Source organism: Ceratotherium simum, chromosome 9, assembly GCF_057802395.1.
Source record: "Ceratotherium simum simum isolate JZ-2026a chromosome 9, ASM5780239v1, whole genome shotgun sequence".
NCBI classification, from domain to species: Eukaryota; Metazoa; Chordata; class Mammalia; order Perissodactyla; family Rhinocerotidae; genus Ceratotherium; species Ceratotherium simum.
The window spans coordinates 78,968,393-78,988,479 of NC_141908.1; the positions used below are offsets into that span (position 1 = coordinate 78,968,393).

General features: G+C 34.8%; 1 protein-coding gene across 9 annotated transcripts in view; it reads left to right on the forward strand.

The window, feature by feature from the left end:
* Positions 1-20,087, forward strand: part of NBEAL1 (neurobeachin like 1) — a 154,183-nt gene that overhangs the window by 42,646 nt on the left and 91,450 nt on the right. For 5 of the 9 annotated variants that reach the window (XM_087435657.1, XM_087435654.1, XM_087435661.1 and 2 more), the window contains exons 8-15: positions 2,173-2,258; positions 5,791-6,097; positions 7,921-8,027; positions 8,315-8,362; positions 14,627-14,713; positions 17,004-17,087; positions 18,780-18,878; positions 18,967-19,547. In XM_087435657.1, coding sequence (XP_087291783.1) covers positions 2,173-2,258; positions 5,791-6,097; positions 7,921-8,027; positions 8,315-8,362; positions 14,627-14,713; positions 17,004-17,087; positions 18,780-18,878; positions 18,967-19,547 — 1,399 coding nt within the window. The remainder of the gene's footprint in view (positions 1-2,172; positions 2,259-5,790; positions 6,098-7,920; positions 8,028-8,314; positions 8,363-14,626; positions 14,714-17,003; positions 17,088-18,779; positions 18,879-18,966; positions 19,548-20,087) is intronic. The other 4 variants (XM_087435659.1, XM_087435658.1, XM_004426808.3 and 1 more) reach the window with 2 other exon arrangements.

Below are 20,087 nucleotides of genomic sequence, written 5' to 3' on the forward strand. Positions count from 1 at the left end.
AACTTTTTATCTGTCTCCTAGCTCAGCAGATAGCTGTGTTCCTTTTGGGTTCCCTTGGTCTGTGCAGTTCAGAAAATGCCTACAAACAGGAAGCTGAGGTGGTCCTTGGGCTCACTTTGTTTCCTTGTCTTGTATAACACAAGAGAAGGAAAATTTCTAGAACCTAAAAATTTCTAGAACCTATTTTGTCCAATTTTCTGGTTAGTTATACCAGGAAGCCATGTGTAGTGACAGTTATTCCAACATGGCTGAACGACTTAATTTTTTTTTTTTTATAATTAGAACAAAATTATTATTTATTTTTTATTGATGTTTTAATAGTTTATAACGTTGTGAAATTTTTGGTTGTACATTTTTTTGTCCATCACCGTATACATGTCTCCCTTCACCCCTTTTGCCCACCTCTGTTGCCTCTGGTAACCACAATACAGTTTTCTCTGTCCATATGTTGGTTTATATTCCACATGAGTGAGATCATATGGTGTTTGTCATTCTCTTTCTGGCTTATTTTACTTAACATAATATCTTCCATGTCCATCCATGTTGTTGCAAATGGGACGATTTTGTCTTTTTTTATGGCTGAGTAGTATTCCATTGTATATATATACTACATCTTCTTGATCCAATCATCAGTCGAGGGACGCTTGGGTTGCTTCCACTTCTTGGCTATAGTGAATAATGCTGCAATGAACATAGGGGTGCATAAGCCTCTTTGGATTGTTGATTTCAGGTTCGTTGGATAGATTCCCAGTAGTGGGATAGCTGAATCATAGGGTATTTCTATTTTTAATTTTTTGAGGAATCTCCATACTGTTTTCCATAGAGGCTGCACCAGTTTGCATTCCCACCAGCTGTGTATGAGGGTTCCTGTCTCTCCATATCCTCTCCAACATTTGTTGTTTTTTGTCTTGGTGATTATAGCCTGGAATGACTTAATTTTTTAAATGTAAATTTCTGTCAGTACATTTTACCTCAACACTGTTTCTCTTTGGTAATGTATGTTTTATATAAGTTGAGAAATAACTCTATTCTTACAATCTTGTTTTCGTGTGCAATGATGTATACAAAAGGATATTCATTACTGGGTTATCAGCTGTATCAAAAGGGGGGGGGCCGGCCCCATGGCTTAGCGGTTGAGTGCGCACGCTCTCCCTGCTGGCGGCCTGGGTTCGGATCCTGGGTGCGCACCGACACACTGCTTCTCCGGCCATGCTGAGGCCGTGTCCCACATGCAGCAACTAGAAAGATGTGCAGCTATGACATACAACTATCTACTGGGGCTTTGGGGGAAAAAATAAATAAATAAATAAATAGAAAAAAGAGAGAGGAAAGCATAAAAATTTCTCAGTAGAGAACTGGTTAAGTAAATTCAGGTACCTCATTGTGGTGGTGTGCTCTCCAGTCACAAAAATGAATAAGGCAGAGTATATGTGAAGATGTAATAATACCTAGCAGCTGTTAAGTTAAAGACAAAAAAGCATGGTACAGTAGTGTATGTCCAGCTGTTCTTTTTTTTAAGGTGTGGGGAGCATGGGGGATTGAGGAATGGTTAGAGGAAGACTTACTTTTCCTTGTCAGTTCTTTTATGCTATTTTAATTGTTCTTTGTCATCTGCATATATAACCTTTTAAAAACAATATAACAATTTATAATGTTAAATGAAAGGTTACTGTTGGTACTAAAACTTTAGAATATTGGCCCTGAAGTAGACCCAGGAAATCTTTTTGTTCAACTCCTTCAATTTTATAATTGAATAATTATAGTCAATTACGCTAATAAGAGGCAGTGGTATTAGTAAAAAGACATCTAATTTTATGTCAGGTTTGGGTTTATTTCTAGCTCTGCCACTTTAGTAGCCCTGTGATTTTAGGTAAGATATTAAATTCTGACCTTCCATTTGTTCATTTATAAATGGGGGCAAAACATCCTCCTCATATGGAGTGTTATGAGAATTAAATGAGATAACATAAATAAAGGATCTAAAATACTACCTGATAGATGATTTCTCTTTTCCTCTCCGATGAAAGAATGTATATCAACCTTGCCTTTTAACAAATATTAGCCTTTTCACAAACAGTTCTTAATGTTTCAGTGTCAGACATTCCTTAGAGATAAATCATACTGTAAAAGAGAAATCTTATTTACTCGTTTATTTGTGTGTTTTATCCGCAGAGTGTTTTCAGGAGAGTGAACATCTCAAGGAGAGTCTTAAGTGTTGCTTACTGCATCTCTTTGGAGCCATTGTAGCTGGTGGGCAGGTGAGGAAAGTGTTGAAAGTTAATGTGTAGAACAATCGTTAGCAGTGTGAAAAGCTTTCCGTGGATTCTTTCATGTATTTTGTGTCTTTTTATAATTTCATGAACCATACAAATACCTTTTTAAATTTAAATCTTGTTTAAAACTAATCTACTTACTTTTTCTGTTTATTAGCTTCCAAAAAACCTAAGTAATAATGTCAGCACCAACAATGAAATTGCCGCACAAATAACCGGATTTAAGAGTTTTGGGGTACTGCGAGTTCTTCGCTGTGTCGACTCGCCTCCCAGTTCTTACGTCAGAGTGTGGAGGTTGGGCGCTCTTAGTCCACCTGACGAGGGCAAGTTCCAGCAGCTGGATTTCCTCAGATATATGAGTCTAGTCACTTATGTCTACTTAGAACTACTATATGCATATATACAAGGCTTATATGCATTTTTTCCAGCAAACCCAACTAGTTTTTTATTATTTACAAGAAAGAAATTCTAGTAATGTTTATTTCTTCTTTTTGTTTTTTTTGTTTTTTTTTTTTTGGTGAGGAAGATTGGCCCTGAGCTAACAGCTATTGCCAATCTTCTTTTTGCTTGAGAGAGTGGCCCTAAGCTAACATTTGTGCCCATTTTACTCTATTTTGTATGTGAGACACCGCCACAGCATGGCTTCATGAGTGGTGTAGGTCCGCACCCAGGATCCAAACCTGCGAACCCTGGGCCGCAGAGGCGGAGCATGCCGAACTTAACCACTACACCACCAGGCTGGCCCCCTATTTCTTTATTTTTTACGTTGAGCATCTTAAAAGCTGTCTGTGGTAAACTTTGAGTATAACTACTAGTTGAAAACAGGATTATATTTCTGAAAGAACATTCTACATGTTTTCTTAACCACACAGTTTAGATCAGATGTTTCTGACACTTTTGTGCCATATAACCCTTTGGCAATCTGATAAAGCCCCTTGTTAGAATGTTTTCCAATTCCTAAAATAAAATATGTAAGATCACAGAGGAAACTAATTATATTGAAATGCAGTTACTAAAATAGTAATAAAATGAATTTGTATCATAGTAATATGTGCTTCTTTATAACACATTAAATAAAAAGAAATAGCAGTAAGTCTAGTGACTAATAGAATTTCAAAGAAGAGACGAACATAAATGTTTCAAGACACTGCAACAACTATAGTATATGAAAATGTATATGATTTCTGTTGGTGACAGAATCACAGATATTGCTAGTGAAATCACTGAGTTCTCTACCTTGCCTTCTCCTCTTCTCGCTAGTGGGAGATGAGAGTCTCTTTGTAGTGAGAGGGGTGGTGACCAGAATCTTATTTTTTAGTTTGTTTGCTTTGTCACCTTCCTTTATTAGCTGATATCCTTCTTTTGATTCAGTGCCTCCCCATTTCCATCATTTCTCCACTACTGAGAATAAGAGCTAAGAAGTATACATGAATAAAATTGGAAATGACATTGTTTTTGACTAATGGAAATGCTGGTAGGATCCCATTCCCTTTTGAACACACGGAGACTTGTTCTTGTTAGTGCCAAGGGTTATCAAGCCCTGAGAGATCTCCGGTAATTAAAACTCAACATAGAAATCAAGTAGATGTTAGAAGGCCAATTTATTGTTTTGTGTACTAAAAATATTCAAAATCCATGTCATCAGGTCGTAGTTACAGTTGCAGCTATGTTGAAATCAGTGGTTCTTTGTGGATATAGCATCAGTACAGGGTATTTAGATGAATTGAATGTCTAAAGGCATAAGAATGGCCTTGTCATAAAGAGCAGAAAGATTGAAGTCCAATGACTGGTTTCCCTTCCCAAAGCTTCATGCCTGGGCTTCTTATTGGCATATTTGTTCTGTTTTATGTTGTGTGAAGAGCAAGGGCTTTGGAGCCAGACTGAGGTAGGTTTGAATCCCATGTCCATCTCTAACTAGTTGTGTGACCTTGGATAAACTATTTATGTGTGTTTTAGTTTCTTTATTTATAACATGGAAATAGTAACACTTACAGGGTAGTTGTAAGGACCAAATGACACAAAATATATGTAAAGCACTTAATAAAGTGCCTGCACTTGTAAGACTAAGTAAATCACAGGTGTATCAGTTAGATTTATGATTCTCTGTAAGTAGCAGTAAATGCTAAAATGATAACAGCTTAAGTTAGAAGTTTACATTTTTCTCTCATTAAAAAAAAATAGCAGTAAGCTGTCTGGAGTTAATCTGGTGCCTCTAGGATCTTCAGGGACTCAGGTTCCTTCTGAATCTCAATATGTTATCTTTACTGTTGTTTCTTGTGCTACAAGATAGCTTCTGGAGATCTGGCCATGATGTCTGCATTTTGGGCACAAACATGGACAGAGAGATGAAGAAAGAGACAAATAGCATCTGCCAACTGTCTTTAAAGGAGATACTGAAAAGCAGACATTCGATGTCTTTTTTATCTCATTTGATAAACTCCATCATATAACTGCAAAGAAGGCAAATATTTCCAGATAAAAATTTGATAAAACTTACTTCCTCAGCCTTCTTAGCTGCAGGGGAGGTTAGGAAATGTAATCTTTATTCCTGGTAGCCCTGTGTCCACCAAAACATCAGGGGTTCTATTAATAAGGAAGTGGAGGAAAATGGATGTTGGATGGGCCATCATCAGTTCCTTCCATAGTAGCACTTATTGATATTATTTATTATATTGGTAGTAACAAGTCGTAAGGCCGAGCTATTACTTTCACATGATTTTGCATAACTCTGTTCTGATTCATTATGTATCAATTTAATAATTTAGGACAGTATATATTATTTATTTTCAAGTTTAATGGATCACCTCAAATAGCTACCAGTTACTTAGAGTTTCCAAAATATGTTTGTAGAATCAGAGCCAAGCCAGTCCTCTTATATATCTATATCCTTTGGGATGGATTTGCTGTAATCAACAGAAAGCCTGAGAGAGGCTTAACCAAATAGAGATGTGTTTTTTTATTCTTGCATAAGAAATCCGGATGTGGGCAGTTCTGGGCTGGTACAACAGCTCAGTGATATATATCATCAAGGACTAAGGTACTTCGATATTCCTGTTCTCTCTCTAGCCTGCTACTTTAATTCTTGGGCTTGTTTCCTCATGATATAAAGGCGGCTCCAAGCATGATGTCTGCATTTCAGGCGAGAAAAAGGTGCACGGCCAAGAGTAAAGGGTCTTTCCCTTTTTATTTGTGAAGTGATAGCCTCTTCATAGTCTACTGGCATATATCTTTGACCAGAACTATGTCACACGGCTACTCCTAGCTGCAAGGGAAGGTGGTAAGCGAGTTTTCTGTTTGGGCACATTGCTACCTGAATAAAATCAGAATTCTGTTAGTAGTGAGGAAATGAAGACTTAATATGCATAAAACACTAGCAGTGTCTGTTTAAAATTTTTTTATATGTTGGTGTATTAAGAGAAAAAGTTGTCTGAAGATTTATTAAATTGTCTTTGTTTTTGAAAACATGCAAAACTTCAGTTTGGTTTGGGTTTCGTTTTTATTGTCTCTCATGTTTCAGAGGAATGCTTTGCAAGCAATTTCTCCAGCCACCATGGAAGTGCTTATGAGAGTTTTGGCAGATTGTGATTCCTGGGAGGACGGAAATCCTGAAGAAGTGGGTAGGAAGGTAGAACTTACTCTGAAGTGCCTTACAGAAGTGGTACATCTCCTCCTCACCAGCAGCTCTGACCAGCGTCAAGTGGAAACCAGCACTCTCTTGGAGAACTATTTTAAATTGCTGAATTCAGATCATTCAGCTTTACCTAATCAAAGGAGGTCCAGACAGTGGGAAAGCCGGTTCATAGCTCTGCAGATCAAAATGCTGAGTAAGTATTACATAAAGTTTATTATACTGAGTTTTCTCTGAGTCTATTTTTTTTCCTTTCACATTCCCCACTTTCAGTTGAAATAGAAGGCCATTATATAGAAAGTATTGATTAATTCAAATATTGTGTAACTAGATTTTAACTTAAAAATAGTTAATATGGAATTGATTTGTTTGTCTACAACATCTGTACTTTAACAATGACAAAATCAAGCCTCTATATTCATTTTTGAAAGTATAATTCACTAAAAGCATCAATGTTAAAAAAGAAAGTCAGCTATTATTTTGAAATTGTAGGAAAATTAAATTTTCAGAAAGTGCTATTTGTAGTTTATAACCTATGGCAAAGAGTCACGTATGATTAATTTTGTATGTGCCTTCTATAACATCTCTTAGAGAGTCACTTCAATGTCTGTCCTTCCTCTAGAGAGCCTCTGTTTTTTTGTTTTGTTTTCCCAGAGCCTCTGTGTGTGTGTGTGTGTGTGTGTGTGTGTGTGTGTCTTATTTTTCTTTTCCTCTCTTTGGTGGTTGTTTTGTGTCCTTCTGTGCTTATGTATCTGTTTCTCTCTGTAAGCTCTTTCACCAATATATGTGATTTCTTATTGCATTCTTCTGTTAGATTGATAAGAACAAATATTATTAACTGAGAGTTCCTTTTTATAGAAATAAAATATTTTCATTACAGCTAAGCTAGGAAATTCAGATGAGTAAAAAGAAAAAAATGTTTTATATCCTGTAACCCAGACTTAACCAACATTGGTGGTTTGTTGTATAGCTCTAGAAACTTAAAAAAATGCTTTGTCTTTGGGTGTGTGTGTGTGGTGTCCAGTTTAAAAATATTAGACATCAAGCTCTTGGTGAATCTTAATGATTCATTATGACAGTGTTTCTGTAGGAAAATAAGATTCATCTTACATAGTTTCTATTATTCTATATGTTATAACATGGCATGTTTTATAATTATTATAAATTGTAAGTTGATAAGGAAGTTTGAGTCTATATTGAATGGACTTCTTTTTGTTAGGAACTATTGTATTACCTATACCACATGTCCCTTGATTTCTGAATGGGGATATCCCTTCAGTGGGAAATGAGCAAAGCATCATCTCAAATGGATTAATTAGCTAAGTCTCATTTTCACAATGGCCATATTTTAATGTTATACTGCATAGATGAGACTATGTTGCCAAATATAATCAGGTGTTGCTTATTAATAGCAAATTGGAAACCACAGTTTGTTATACTTGAACATTATAATGGAAGAACAACTAAGTAAATCTCTGGGAAATACATATCACTCAGATATATATATATAAGTTAAATACTTCATAATAAAGTTATATATATAAAACATTAAATACTTTATAATAAAGTTTAAAAACGTTCACTTTGGCCAGCCCCGTGGCTTAGCGGTTAAGTGCATGCGCTCTGCTACTGGCGGATCCCAGGCGTGCACTGACACACCACTTCTCCGGCCATGCTGAGGCCGCGTCCCACATACAGTAACTAGAAGGATTTGCAGCTATGACATACAACTATCTACTGGGGCTTTGGGGGAAAAAAAAAAAAAAGGGAGAAGGATTGGCAATAGATATTAGCTCAGGGCTGATCTTCCTCACACACACACACAAAAAAAGTTCACTTTTCTTATCAAGTAGTAAGTACAGATTTTGCTTTCTACTCTCCATCCCTGTTATTTCCTAATTAATTTACCACCTGTTTGTCAGCTGAAAAGTCTAAATTACAAATATGGTTAGAGTAAATGTTTCTGTGTTCCCAAATTTTCCACTTTATAAATGGACAATTTTGTTTTTATTTTCCTAGATACTATCACAGCCATGTTAGACTGCACAGATAGGCCTGTTCTTCAGGCCATTTTTCTCAACAGTAACTGCTTTGAACATCTTATACGACTGCTACAGAACTGCAAGGTATTTTTCTATTATTATTATTGTCTTTGGCTTTAAGAAGCTATTTTTGTTTATGTTTTGATCCAAATTTCAGCATATTATTATTAATAAAAATTTTTTTTTTGGTAAAATACGCATAACATAAAATTTAGCATCCTAACCATTTTTAACGGTACAGTCCAGTAGAATTAAATACATTCACATTGTTGTGCAACCATCACCATAGTCTATACCCCATAACTCTTTTCATCTTATAAAATTGAAATTGTATACCCATTAAACAATTCCACATTCTCCTCTCCCCTCAGCCACTGACAACCACCATTCTGCTTTCTGTCTCTATGATTTTGACTACTGTAAGTACTTCATGTTAGGTGGAATCATGCAGTATTTGTCTTTTTGTGACTGCTTATTTCATTTAGCATAATGTCCTCAAGATTCATCCATGTTGTAGAATATTGCAGAATTTCCTTTTTAAGGCTGAATAATATTCCATTGTATGTATATACCACATTTTGTTTATCCATTCATCTGTTGATGGACCTGATGGACCCTTGTGTTGATTGTACCTTTTGGCTATTGTGGATAATGCTGCTATGAACATGAGAATAAAAATATTTCTTTGAGACCTTGCTTTCAATTCTTTTGGGTATATATCCAGAAGTGGGGTTGCTGGATCATATAGTAATTACATTTTTAATTTTTTGACAACCACTTTACTGTTTTCCATGGTGGCTGCACCATTTTATATTCCCACCAACAGTGCACAAAGGTTACAGTTTCTCCACATGCTCATCAAAACTTATTTTCTTCTTTTTGATAATAGCCATCATAATGGGTGTGAGTGGTGTCTCTTTGTGGTTTTGATTTGCCTTCTCTCTCTAATGATTAGTGACACGGAGCATCTTTTCACATACTTATCGGCCATTTGTATATCATCTTTGGAGAAATGTCTGTTCAAGTCCTTTGTGCATTTTTTAATTGGATTTTTTGTTGTTGAGTTTTAGGGTCTTTTTTTTTTGGTATTTATTTGTTAAAATTTGATGTGAGCATTTGATGCATATAATTTTGTTTCATTGAAGATTATTTAATTAGTATTTTCCTCTATTATGATTTTAATGTCTACCTAATATTATTAAGTGGATGTATGGTAATTTACTTAACTGTTCCTTATTGGTAGATACTTAATTTGTTTGCATTTTTTTTGCTCTTACATAACTCTTTCAGGTTTCATAAAATAAAATTCTATTTCTAGTAGAATTACTAAGTGAAAGGGCATAAACTTTTGTGTTTTGTTAAATTAAGGAACATTGTATAAAAACAACTTATAATTAATTGGAAAATATAGAGAAGTAGAAAAATAGAAATACTGTTAAGGTTCTTGATATATACTGCCAATTTGCTTATTACTTTTCACTAATTTACACTTAGGGCAGATTTGTGTGTAAGTATGTAATAACTAATATCTCTGATTATGATGTCATAATTCCATAAATTTCAAGATGGTATCAGAAAGTTTTTAGAGAGCTTCTTGAGAAGCCTTTGAAAATAATAATAATAATAATAATAATAATAAACTATTTCAAAGAACTTTTATCTTTCTATTTGAGATATTCTTTTCATGGACTCCCTGCTGAAAAATACTAGGGGTTCATTCTGATTCTGTGAGAATTTTCCAGAATAAGAATTTTAATATCAGCTCCTTGAATTTTTCCACACTCTTAGGAGGGATATCCCTGAAAACATTTATGTCACCATGTTACTTAACTTATAGTAAAATAGTAAAGAATATATTGATGAAGTAAATAGTGACGAATATTTATGAAGTCAATGAAAGTACAAAATTAACACTGGAGAGTTAAAATACCTCCCTCTACCTTTTAAAAATCATACTTGGGAAAGAAATCCTAGGGAGATGAAAGCAGCATAAGAGAAATGTTTATAAAAGCTGTTGTTTGTTGTAAAAAAGCAGTGTGGCTTCATCAGTTATAAAGGCAACTTCAGTGATGAAGACAAAATCTGGTACAAGTAGAGAAGCTGTCAGCCACACATTGTAGAAGGGCAAATCACTAGAGTAAAATGTAGTTCCTACTAAAATATACTAGTATGTACTTTTTCTTCAAAATAGGAAACTCAGATATAATAAAAATCTCTGTCATATCCGGTCAGCAGTATCTTTTTGAAAAATACAAAGCTGTTTGGCATAGCTGTCATGATGGTGAACTGTATTTGCTCTTTCTACTATGGTACAGGCCAAAGTTTATGATTTAGAACTAGAAACTTGCTGATAGTCATAGTGTTTTAAAATTTAATTTTTTGGGTGTATGGAAGATTGGCCCTGAGCTAAAATCTGTTGCCAATCTTCCTGTTTTTGCTTGAGGAGGATTAGCACTGAACAAACATCTGTGCCAGTCTTCCTCTATTTTGTATGTGGGTCGCCGCCACAGCATGGCTGACAAGGGGTGTAGGTCCACGCCCAGGATCTACACTTGCAAACCCGGGCTGCCGAAGCAGAGCGTGCAGAACTTAACCATCAGACCACAGGTCTGGCCCCTAAAATTTAATTATTTGATACCACTTATCACATTTTGTTTTGAAACAGGAAATGCTAGAGAAGAACCCATTTCAGAGCAGAAAGCCGTGCTTTGGGACCCAGGGCTTCCCTGCTGTCAGTGGTCTTTATTTCTAAAATATTCTGGTCAGAATCACTGTAGATTCATCAGCAAACAAATTCACTCTTAAAAACAAGTGGAAACCTTTGCAATAAACTGCCCAACTCTTTTATTATACAAATGAAGAACTATGTCCTAGGAGATTAAATCTTTAGCCCAGGGTTAACACTGATAGATGATGGAGGTAGAATTTCTTACCCAGATATTCTGACCTGGGTTCATGGTTCATTGTTATATGTAGTTTTGTAACTGTATAACTGGTGCTTAAGATCACTGTTTAGTCAGTAGAAAAAATATTCCTGTGCATTAAATATAGGAGAATTACCAGTTTTATTGATAGATATATTTGATGGAGATAGGTGATATGATTCCCTAATATGTAAAAATGTTTAGAATCTTGTGGAAACTTAACTTCTCACATGTATTACAGGATGCTACAAATGTCTATGATTGATTTCTGTTTAAATTGTTTTTTGTAAGTAAGGAATGAATCATTTATTCTATTTTACATAGTAATAGAGAATCAAGACAATTATTGTTTAAGTAGACCCATTGGAAACGTTGTCAGCTAAAGCTTAAAGTGCCATAAATGATTTATGAATTACATGGAAAAACTTTAGGCTGACTGCTGCAGTTTCTTTGCTTTCTTTTTGTGTGAGATTCACCAACCAGTTTAAGTATGCATTAATTTCCTTAAGTATTTGTGTAAAGATCTCTGGGCTTGTCAAAATGAGTTTCATCATACTGTAAAGTACTTAAAATATGATTCCATAGAATCATACGTTGAACTTTTGTGATAGGTATGATGAACCTTAAACATTTAAGAGTTATTTTGTTTTTCTATATCGCATTTTGAAAGGGGGATATGCTTTGAATTAATGTAAAAATTTCTTTGGAAAGCTATCCAAGAAATTTGAATTAATGAGAAGAAGCTACAGCAAATTTCTAGTAGCAAAGAGAAGGATTCAAAACCATCACGTTGGCTTTAGCACTGTGCTTTGGAGTTAAAATCATTGTTTTGAAAGTATAGGCATTGCAGCATATTGTAATTATGTAAGGTTCCATTTGAAGACTTAAGTCATAAGGTTCTGGAAAGCTCTTTATATTGTGGTCTTGTTTATCTTATTTGTTTTCTTTACTTTTTTCCCTTTCTTCTTCACATCTACCCCTTAAAACCAACTGCAACAAAAATTTATCATCCAGACAGTCTTAGTAGGAATGAGAATTGACAAAAGGAGCAGCTGAGGGATGCTTTATGGAAGAGAGTCTTGGGAGTGGATGGGTAGAATGCTGTAGTTAAAAGCCTGACTTTGGGAGTCACACCTGCCTGGATTCATACTATTGCCTTAGTGACCTTGAGCAGTTTCTTTTCATTTTTTTTTAAATAGATTTTTATTTAAATTCTGAGCAATAGACACTCAAAATAGAGATTTTGGAGGGAAAAAGTATTAAAAATATTTTTAATCTTTTTACAAAGTGTATATATATATTTAAATTTTAAAAGTATAGTGAAATACACATAACAATATTTGAATATGTATTTTTAATTTTAATGTGGATATATTTTCCTTTACAAAATTGGATACTACTGAATATTTTATCCTGCTTTTTTTTTTTTTTTTTTAAGATTATATTTATTTTTTCTCCCCAAAGCCCCAGTAGATAGTTGTATGTCATAGCTGCACATCCTTCTAGTTGCTGCATGTGGGACGCGGCCTCAGCATGGCCGGAGAAGCAGCGCGTCGGTGCGCGCCCGGGATCCGAACCCGGGCCGCCAGCAGTGGAGCGCGCGCACTTAACCGCTAAGCCACGGGGCCAGCCCTTTATCCTGCTTTTAAACGTGTTTTATCGGGGGGGGGGGGGACGGGGAGGTCTTCCCATATGCTATCACATATTTTTCAAAACATTGTTTCGAAAAATTAATGACTACAAATATTTCAACCCAGCAGTTCTCAAAGTGTGGAGTCCAAAGATCATTTTAGGGAGTCTGCAAAGTCTAATCTTAACAATATCTCTGTTTGAGACTAGATATTCTTCATAAACTTTAACCATAACAACATTATCATGACAGTCTGAATGCAAAAGCGGATATGAGAGTTCATCTGTCTCTTCAGTCAGACATTAAGGAGATTTGCAAAAATGTAAAAGCAGTACCATCCTCACTAAGGTATATTTTGGAAAATATAGTTATTTTTCATAAAAATATGTAATTTAGGTTAACACGTAATGGGTTTAGTTATTTTTTTGGATGAATAAATATTTTTAAATATCTTGAGTTTAATTTCTGATATGGTAAATATTGATAGATGTTACCCACATAAATAAAACTTTTTTGGGGTTCTCAGTAATTTTTAGGAGTGTTAAGGGGTCCTGAGACCAGGAAGTTTGAGGACTTCTCTTTCAACCAATGGAGGAACCATAATTTATTTAACTGTTCTACTATTGTTGGATATTTGGGTGGTTTCTGATTTTTTGCTATTGTAAATAAAGCTGAAGTGAGTATCTCTATTCTAAAATCTTGGTGTGAGTTTTTGACTGTTTCTTAGGGTAGATTTCTAGAAATGCAATTATTGATTTAAACAGTAAGAACTTTTCTTAAAATTCTTGACACGGACTGCTTTCTGGAAAGACTTGACTCATTTTTGCTTTCATCACTTCTGAGCATTCCGGTGTGCCTGCACCTAGATAATGTGGAATATTACAATTTTTAACATCTGTGCTGATAATGATAATACTGGCTTTCATTTATTAAACCCTTGTTATGTGCTAATAGTATCTGTTAGCATAGATACTATGCTAATAACCTAGCATGGATTATCTCATTTAATCTGCACACCTATTTCATGAGATATTATTCTTTTCGTTTTTGAGAAACGAGCTCGGAGAAGTTAAGTGGTTTTCCTTAAGACCAGACAGCTAATAAGCCGTGGAATCAAGATTCAAATCCAAGTTTCTGATTCCAAAGCCTATATAGTATACACAAGTCTATTTTTAGGTTAAGCTTTACATATGTTCTTATGTATGCATTCCATATCATACTATACATTTATCCACTTTATATTGCATTATTTCGGCACATTACTGGACTTTTGTTTTCTCGTTTCTGAAATGATAGAACTTCCTAAGAAGAACTTCCTTCTTAGAATGCTCGTGGTAAATCCCTTTATAACATAACTTTCTCTTTTCACTCTTATTTGAATTATTTTTCTCTTTGCCCAAACTGCGACTGAGATCTTTTGGGACGCTGCATTTTATATACTTAAACTTAAATATTTGATTCCTTTCTTTCTTTCAGAAGAGGGAAGAGGGTAGTCCCCATGTGTATCAGATAATCCTAACCCCCTTTCTAGTATATAAGCTAATATAAATTATGCTCAACTCTTGATACTTTTGGAGAATAGCATTATAGAATTTTTAACAAAATGTGTGGTCAGGTAAATTTGGGAAATACTGCACGCTGACCTCCCTTGTCAAAGTACACATCAGCATATTTGAGACTCTGAGAAGTATTTCCAGAAAGAACTCTTATTAAAGTTAGTTTAATAGCATTTCACAAACATACTTGGCTACAGAATGCTTACGGCACATTATTTACTGCAGTATCTTTAGTCTGTCTCAATAGCACATTTCCTTCTTTTCTGTGAGTCATTCTCTGCTGATTCTTTAAGAATTTAGGAATATTAACTAATTTAATTATTGCTGTTTATTATTTTAGTAACTGAGTTCCAAGAGAGAAATAAATAATAATTAATTATATAGTATATGAACTAATGTTAGTTTGTAATCCAGAAAGTGAGTAGTTGGTTGTCAGTTTAAAAGTGGTGTACTTCACAAGTGAGTTCTTGGATTTATTTTCAAGAGACATGGAAATCCATTTAAGCTTCATTTCTACTTATAGGTAACAATTTAATATTCTTTCTCCATTATTCTTGTCTCTATTTTGAACAGCTGTTTTTAAATGCTAACAATAAGGTGGCAGACAAGAGCGAGAAAGACCTTGCCAACAAGTTACTGACAGAAAGGAGTGAGGACCAGGTATCTGCAAAGCCTGCATCTTGCTTCAGCTGAGGTCCAAATCAGTCAATGGGGCAACTGTTCCTGTACTCTTCTTCCCATGTCTTAACACACACAGCACTATTTAATTCTAATCTTCATTATGTTTGAAAATTGTTAAAAATTAAAAATAAAAATTGCTTTCATCTAAAAGACAAGTATATTGAAATCTTGGTGGTTGATATAAACGATCAGTGATATTCCAGAACTGTGTGTGTTCTTTTTAGTTTGAGGAGATGCAAAGTACAGGAATGGGATCCCAATATCAATGCTGTCCACCTGGTGGTGACTTCATATTGTGGGGCTTCTTTTTCTGAGGATTGTGGTGTATTGGGACCTTAGGGCTTTGTTTGTGAATATGTATGATCAGTTTTGATATCTTGATTCTTTGCTTCTTGTTGACAAGTAGTGATTATAATTCAATGGACAACCTAAATCTTGGAGGAAGGGAAGAAGATGCCAAACTCTTTGAGTCTTAATTTAGTATAAAACTTAACTTTTTTCTTTTCTAAAAATTCAACTGTATGTGGGTATAAGGCAGAAATATGCAATTTATGTGGCTTTTCACAATACGTTAGGTAATTTAGTTTGGAAAAAACTACCTATAAAAATTGCTTTGTTAGTTTTCTTTCCCAAAATGTTTGTGAGAGAGCTTACATGATGTCTTTTATTAACATTATCTTGATGTCCAGGTTTGTAAATAGAACTGTGGTATAAAAAGAGACACACTAATCTATTATTTTCTATTCTGGATGTGAAATATCAATTGCAAAGTACCATTTTAGATTTCTTTCTAAGTGTCGGTCTCTCTTAAGGCCTTCTTATACAGATTAATAAGATAGTTACAATAGTCTTCTTAGAGGTTTATGTTCATATTCCTAGTTGTAGGTACTGTGATGCCTTGTTCTTTTGGATCAAGTCTAGGAAAGATCTTATTTGTTATGCAATTCTGAATGCAGAATGTTTAATTCATACTATTTTTATTACATATGTAATATGTTTGTTTTATGTAATAATGTTTAATAAACAAACAACAGCAACAAAAACCAAGTTACCAGCTTAGAGAACTTGCCTGAAAGTGGTAGAGTTTAGCTTAAAACAACAGAGATCTAATCAATCCCTGTTTAGTCCTTTTTTCTAGTGGGAGGGGGTGAGGAAAATCCTCTTTGTGGAGTGGCTGGTTTCAAGTCACAGTAATGTATCCCCAAAGGCGGATTTTCAGGACTGTTAGCTTTCTTTTTTTTTTAAAGATTTTATTTATTTTATTTTTTCCCCCCAAAGCCCCAGTAGATAGTTGTATGTCATAGCTGCACATCCTTCTAGTTGCTGTATGTGGGACTCGGCCTCAGGATGGACGGAGAAGTGGTGCCTCGATGCGCACCCGGGATCCGAACCCCGGCCACCAGCATTGCAACGCGCGCACTTAACCACCAAGCCACAGGGCCGGCCCAAGGACTGTTAGCTTTCTAGTCCTTGTGCTGTGCTTTCGCGGTGGACTAAGCCTGATGATATAACAGTCATGTTCAGTTTTTTAATATTGTTGATGTTATATTTTTTGGGTTTTTTTTCTGTAAATTCACTGCCCTGAAATTTAACACATCTCTTCTTTATGATGAAGCTTGAACAGAAATAGACAGAATGGAGCTGCTTTTTATTTTTTCGTACAACTTTTGGCATTAAAAGTTGCCTTCTCACAAACATGGCAGTGCTTATAGATACATATTTCATTTTTTGTTCTGTCTCAAATTCTGCATTTTATGTAAAAATAAGTATACCTTTATTGTTTGCAAGAGGGATTGATTGGTGTATGCACATACCATTTCAGTTATAACACAGGTCTTGGAAACTAAGTAGACAAGACTATTTTAGACATCTTATTATACATACTAATTAAATTTAAACCTAGGAAGTTCAAGTAAGTGTATTTTTTAAGGAAATTAAAACATAATAGAGATGATAGACCTCTCTCCCTTCCTCTTAGGATTGTCCATTATTTTTAAAAAGCATGTATTAACCTTTTTTTTTTTTTTCTTCAAAACATTTTAATGTAATGAGTGAATGTAGCCTTATCCTTCTTGACATGTGGCTTATTTTCTGTCAAGTAGGTATCTTTTCTTGCAGGTTATAGTGTTTAAGAAATCCATTTCATTGGAAGAGGAATGTATTGCAGGTTAAGTAATTATTTTTTCAGGTTTTCAGAACAAAGGTTTCCTAACTGAATTCAAATCTTGAACACATTTGTTAATTTCTTACTTTTTTTTCCCTCCGGTAGGTGTTTCAGGGACGATTGGATTGTTTGGCTGTATCAACCATTCAGGCTTTGACGGCAGTAATGAACAAATCTCCAGCTGCTAAGGTGAAGCACGTGTCCCCAGGCTCTAAAATGTTGTCGTAGATATACCAGTTTTCACTATATAAATTCCCAGAGTAATATATGAAAATATGTAACACATAGTGATTTCATGCCTGAAATGAAATAGTTCACAAAATATCTCATCTTAGTATAGGAGTAAAGAATTAAACTTTATATTATAGTTTTTCTTCGTTAATAAAATAATCACTCTTTCACTGTTTGGTCAGTTTATGACTGCCTAGAATATGAGCATTTTTCACTTGTGAATACCCCTACCAGTTTGGGACTTGCTTTTCCAGATAGCCATGGAAATTCTGCTTCTTTGTAGTCACTAACCCTCAGGATTTTCTTTCCCTTCTCATTCACTACCACTGACTCTGTCTCGCCGTCCCCTTATGCTCATTTTGTGCTAGTAGTTCTCTCATGGAGTGGTTTCAGGGATTAGTGAGATCATCTGTGTGAAGTGGTAAGCATAGTGCCAGGCACATGGTAAATGCTTAATGAATGTCAGTGTCTATTATTATTATTGCCATTTTACCTTCTTATCCACCACCTCTAGTATATTTCATGCCTCATCTTTCTAAGAAAGTACCAGAAATGAATGAATTACTCCTGTTCCCTAAGCCATGCCTTCAGTTGTATTCCTTACTTTCCGTTGGTTTTTGTTACTTTTGCCCTATAAATGTTGCTATATGTAACTCATGGTTTGATTCCTCCTGAATAGCCCTTTACAACTTTTAAAGGCTGGCTTGGGAATCTGATCTCCATTTATAATAGTTTCCGTAAGGAAAAAATCGTTTTAAGTTCTAAGTAATTGGTTTATGAGTATAGCAGATTACCTGTATCATATTATGAAATTCAAACCTGAAATGATGTTCACATCTTTTTAAAATATATATATATTTTTTACTGTATGATACCTTGCATGGTTTAAAGTTCAAAAGGTTATTAAAAAATGCTATTTGATAAAAGATTTTCCTCCTGCCCTTGGCCCATAGTCAACTAGTTCCCCTCCCCAGAGACAACCAATCTTACTCGTTTTGTTTACATCTTTTGATTTTATAATTAGTGTATATATTTCTGCCTAATTTACTGGACCAATTTAGAATTGCTAAGTTTTTTGATTGTCTTTATTTTTTACTTTATGGCTTTGGGTGCCCACTAGTTAAAAAATACATGTGACTTAGAGCTTACTAAAATGAACTTGATGCTCCAGATAATTCAGACCATTTAGATACAAAGAGCAGAGACAGAACTGTACCCAGTTTTCTTCTGGCCACTACTGTTTAATCTAGTCCTTTGAGGCTATTGTCTGACTCCTGTTATTCCCAAAGTCTCCTCATTTTTTATCTATTTTTGTTTTGACTTCACGTAATACTGTACTAATTACAAATCAAGTGAAGAAAGTAAAGGAAATGTCGTGTGCCCTAATCTACAAGTAATATAATAGTTTTATAACACAATTTTTGCTAATTCCATTTATTTTACCTTTTCGAGGATTATTGTAACATTGTACTCTATATGGAATTTATTTTAAGATGAAGACAGGTGACTTAAGAAAACAGAAATATTGAATTCGTAATCTTTTTAATATTAAGTTAGTTAACTTAAATGGGTATTATAAAACATTTTGAATATTCCAACAAATTCCTTCTTTGAAAATGTGCTTTGATATATTGATTTCCTCTCCTTTAGGAAGTATTTAAAGAAAGAATTGGTTATACACATATGTTTGAAGTATTAAAATCCCTGGGTCAGCCAGCAGTGGAACTACTTAAAGAACTTATGAATATGGTGAGGTTTTTAGCTTTATTTAAAGAAGTTCTGTTATTTCCATATCGAAGATGGTAACTAACCTTTTGTCTCTCATATTGCTTTACAGGCTGTAGAGGGTGACCACACTTCAGTTGGGATTTTGGGCATTAGTAATGTCCAACCTCTCTTGCTTCTTATCCAGTGGCTTCCAGAGCTAGAATCCCATGACCTGCAAATCTTCATCTCTGATTGGCTGAAAAGAATATGTTGTATTAATAGGCAGAGTCGAACCACTTGTGTCAATGCAAACATGGGAATTCGAATCATTGAAACCCTTGATTCCCATTCTTCCCTCCATCGAACTTGTGCTGAGAACTTGATTGTACTCCATGGTTCCTTGGGGAGTCAGTCAGTGAGCTCAGAAGAAATCCGTCGACTGCTGAGATTGCTGAGAGTGGATGAATCTGAGTGTATTCACCCCTATACCACTCCTGTAACTCGAGCAATCCTGACAATGGCCCGAAAACAAAGTCTGGAGAGTGCACTGCAGTATTTTAATTTGTCCCATAGTATGGCAGGAATTTCTGTGCCTTCTATACAGAGATGGCCAGGGTCTGCCTTTTCTTTCAATGCTTGGTTTTGCTTAGATCAGGATCAGTTGACTCCTGGCAGTGCTAACAAAGGAGGAAAAAGAAAACAATTATACAGGTACAAGTTATGGAATATAAATCAATACTGTCATAACAATATATGCTGTGATTCTTAAACAGGAAAAACCTTTTCCAAGCACCTAGTTTTTAAATGTACAACAGTTTATCTGAAGCCTCTTCATCCTTAGGGTCTACACAGTTGAGTTATAACTGATTTTGTAATAATAATTGTATATATCTCAAATATTTTGCTAGTTACGTTCTGTGGCTAGTTTGGAAACAAAGTTTCTTCTTAAAAATCTGGTGAAAGTGGAGAAAAAAGGAATAATAAGCTTGAAAATGAATGGTGATCTCTCTGTTCCATTGAAGGTGCTATATATTTATAGGAAGGATCAGAAAACCTATGTATATGTACATTCAAACTTAGTTACTTTAGTAACTAATAATTTTTAATATGCCTTGTGATTTTTAAGACCTTTATTCATGCAGTCTGAATCTTATTTGGAAGAATTTTGAAGATTTGTAAGTTTATAGTTTTACTGTAGTTGGCTAATGGAATTCCACTTATAAGGCTACCATTTATAATTTACTAAACTCT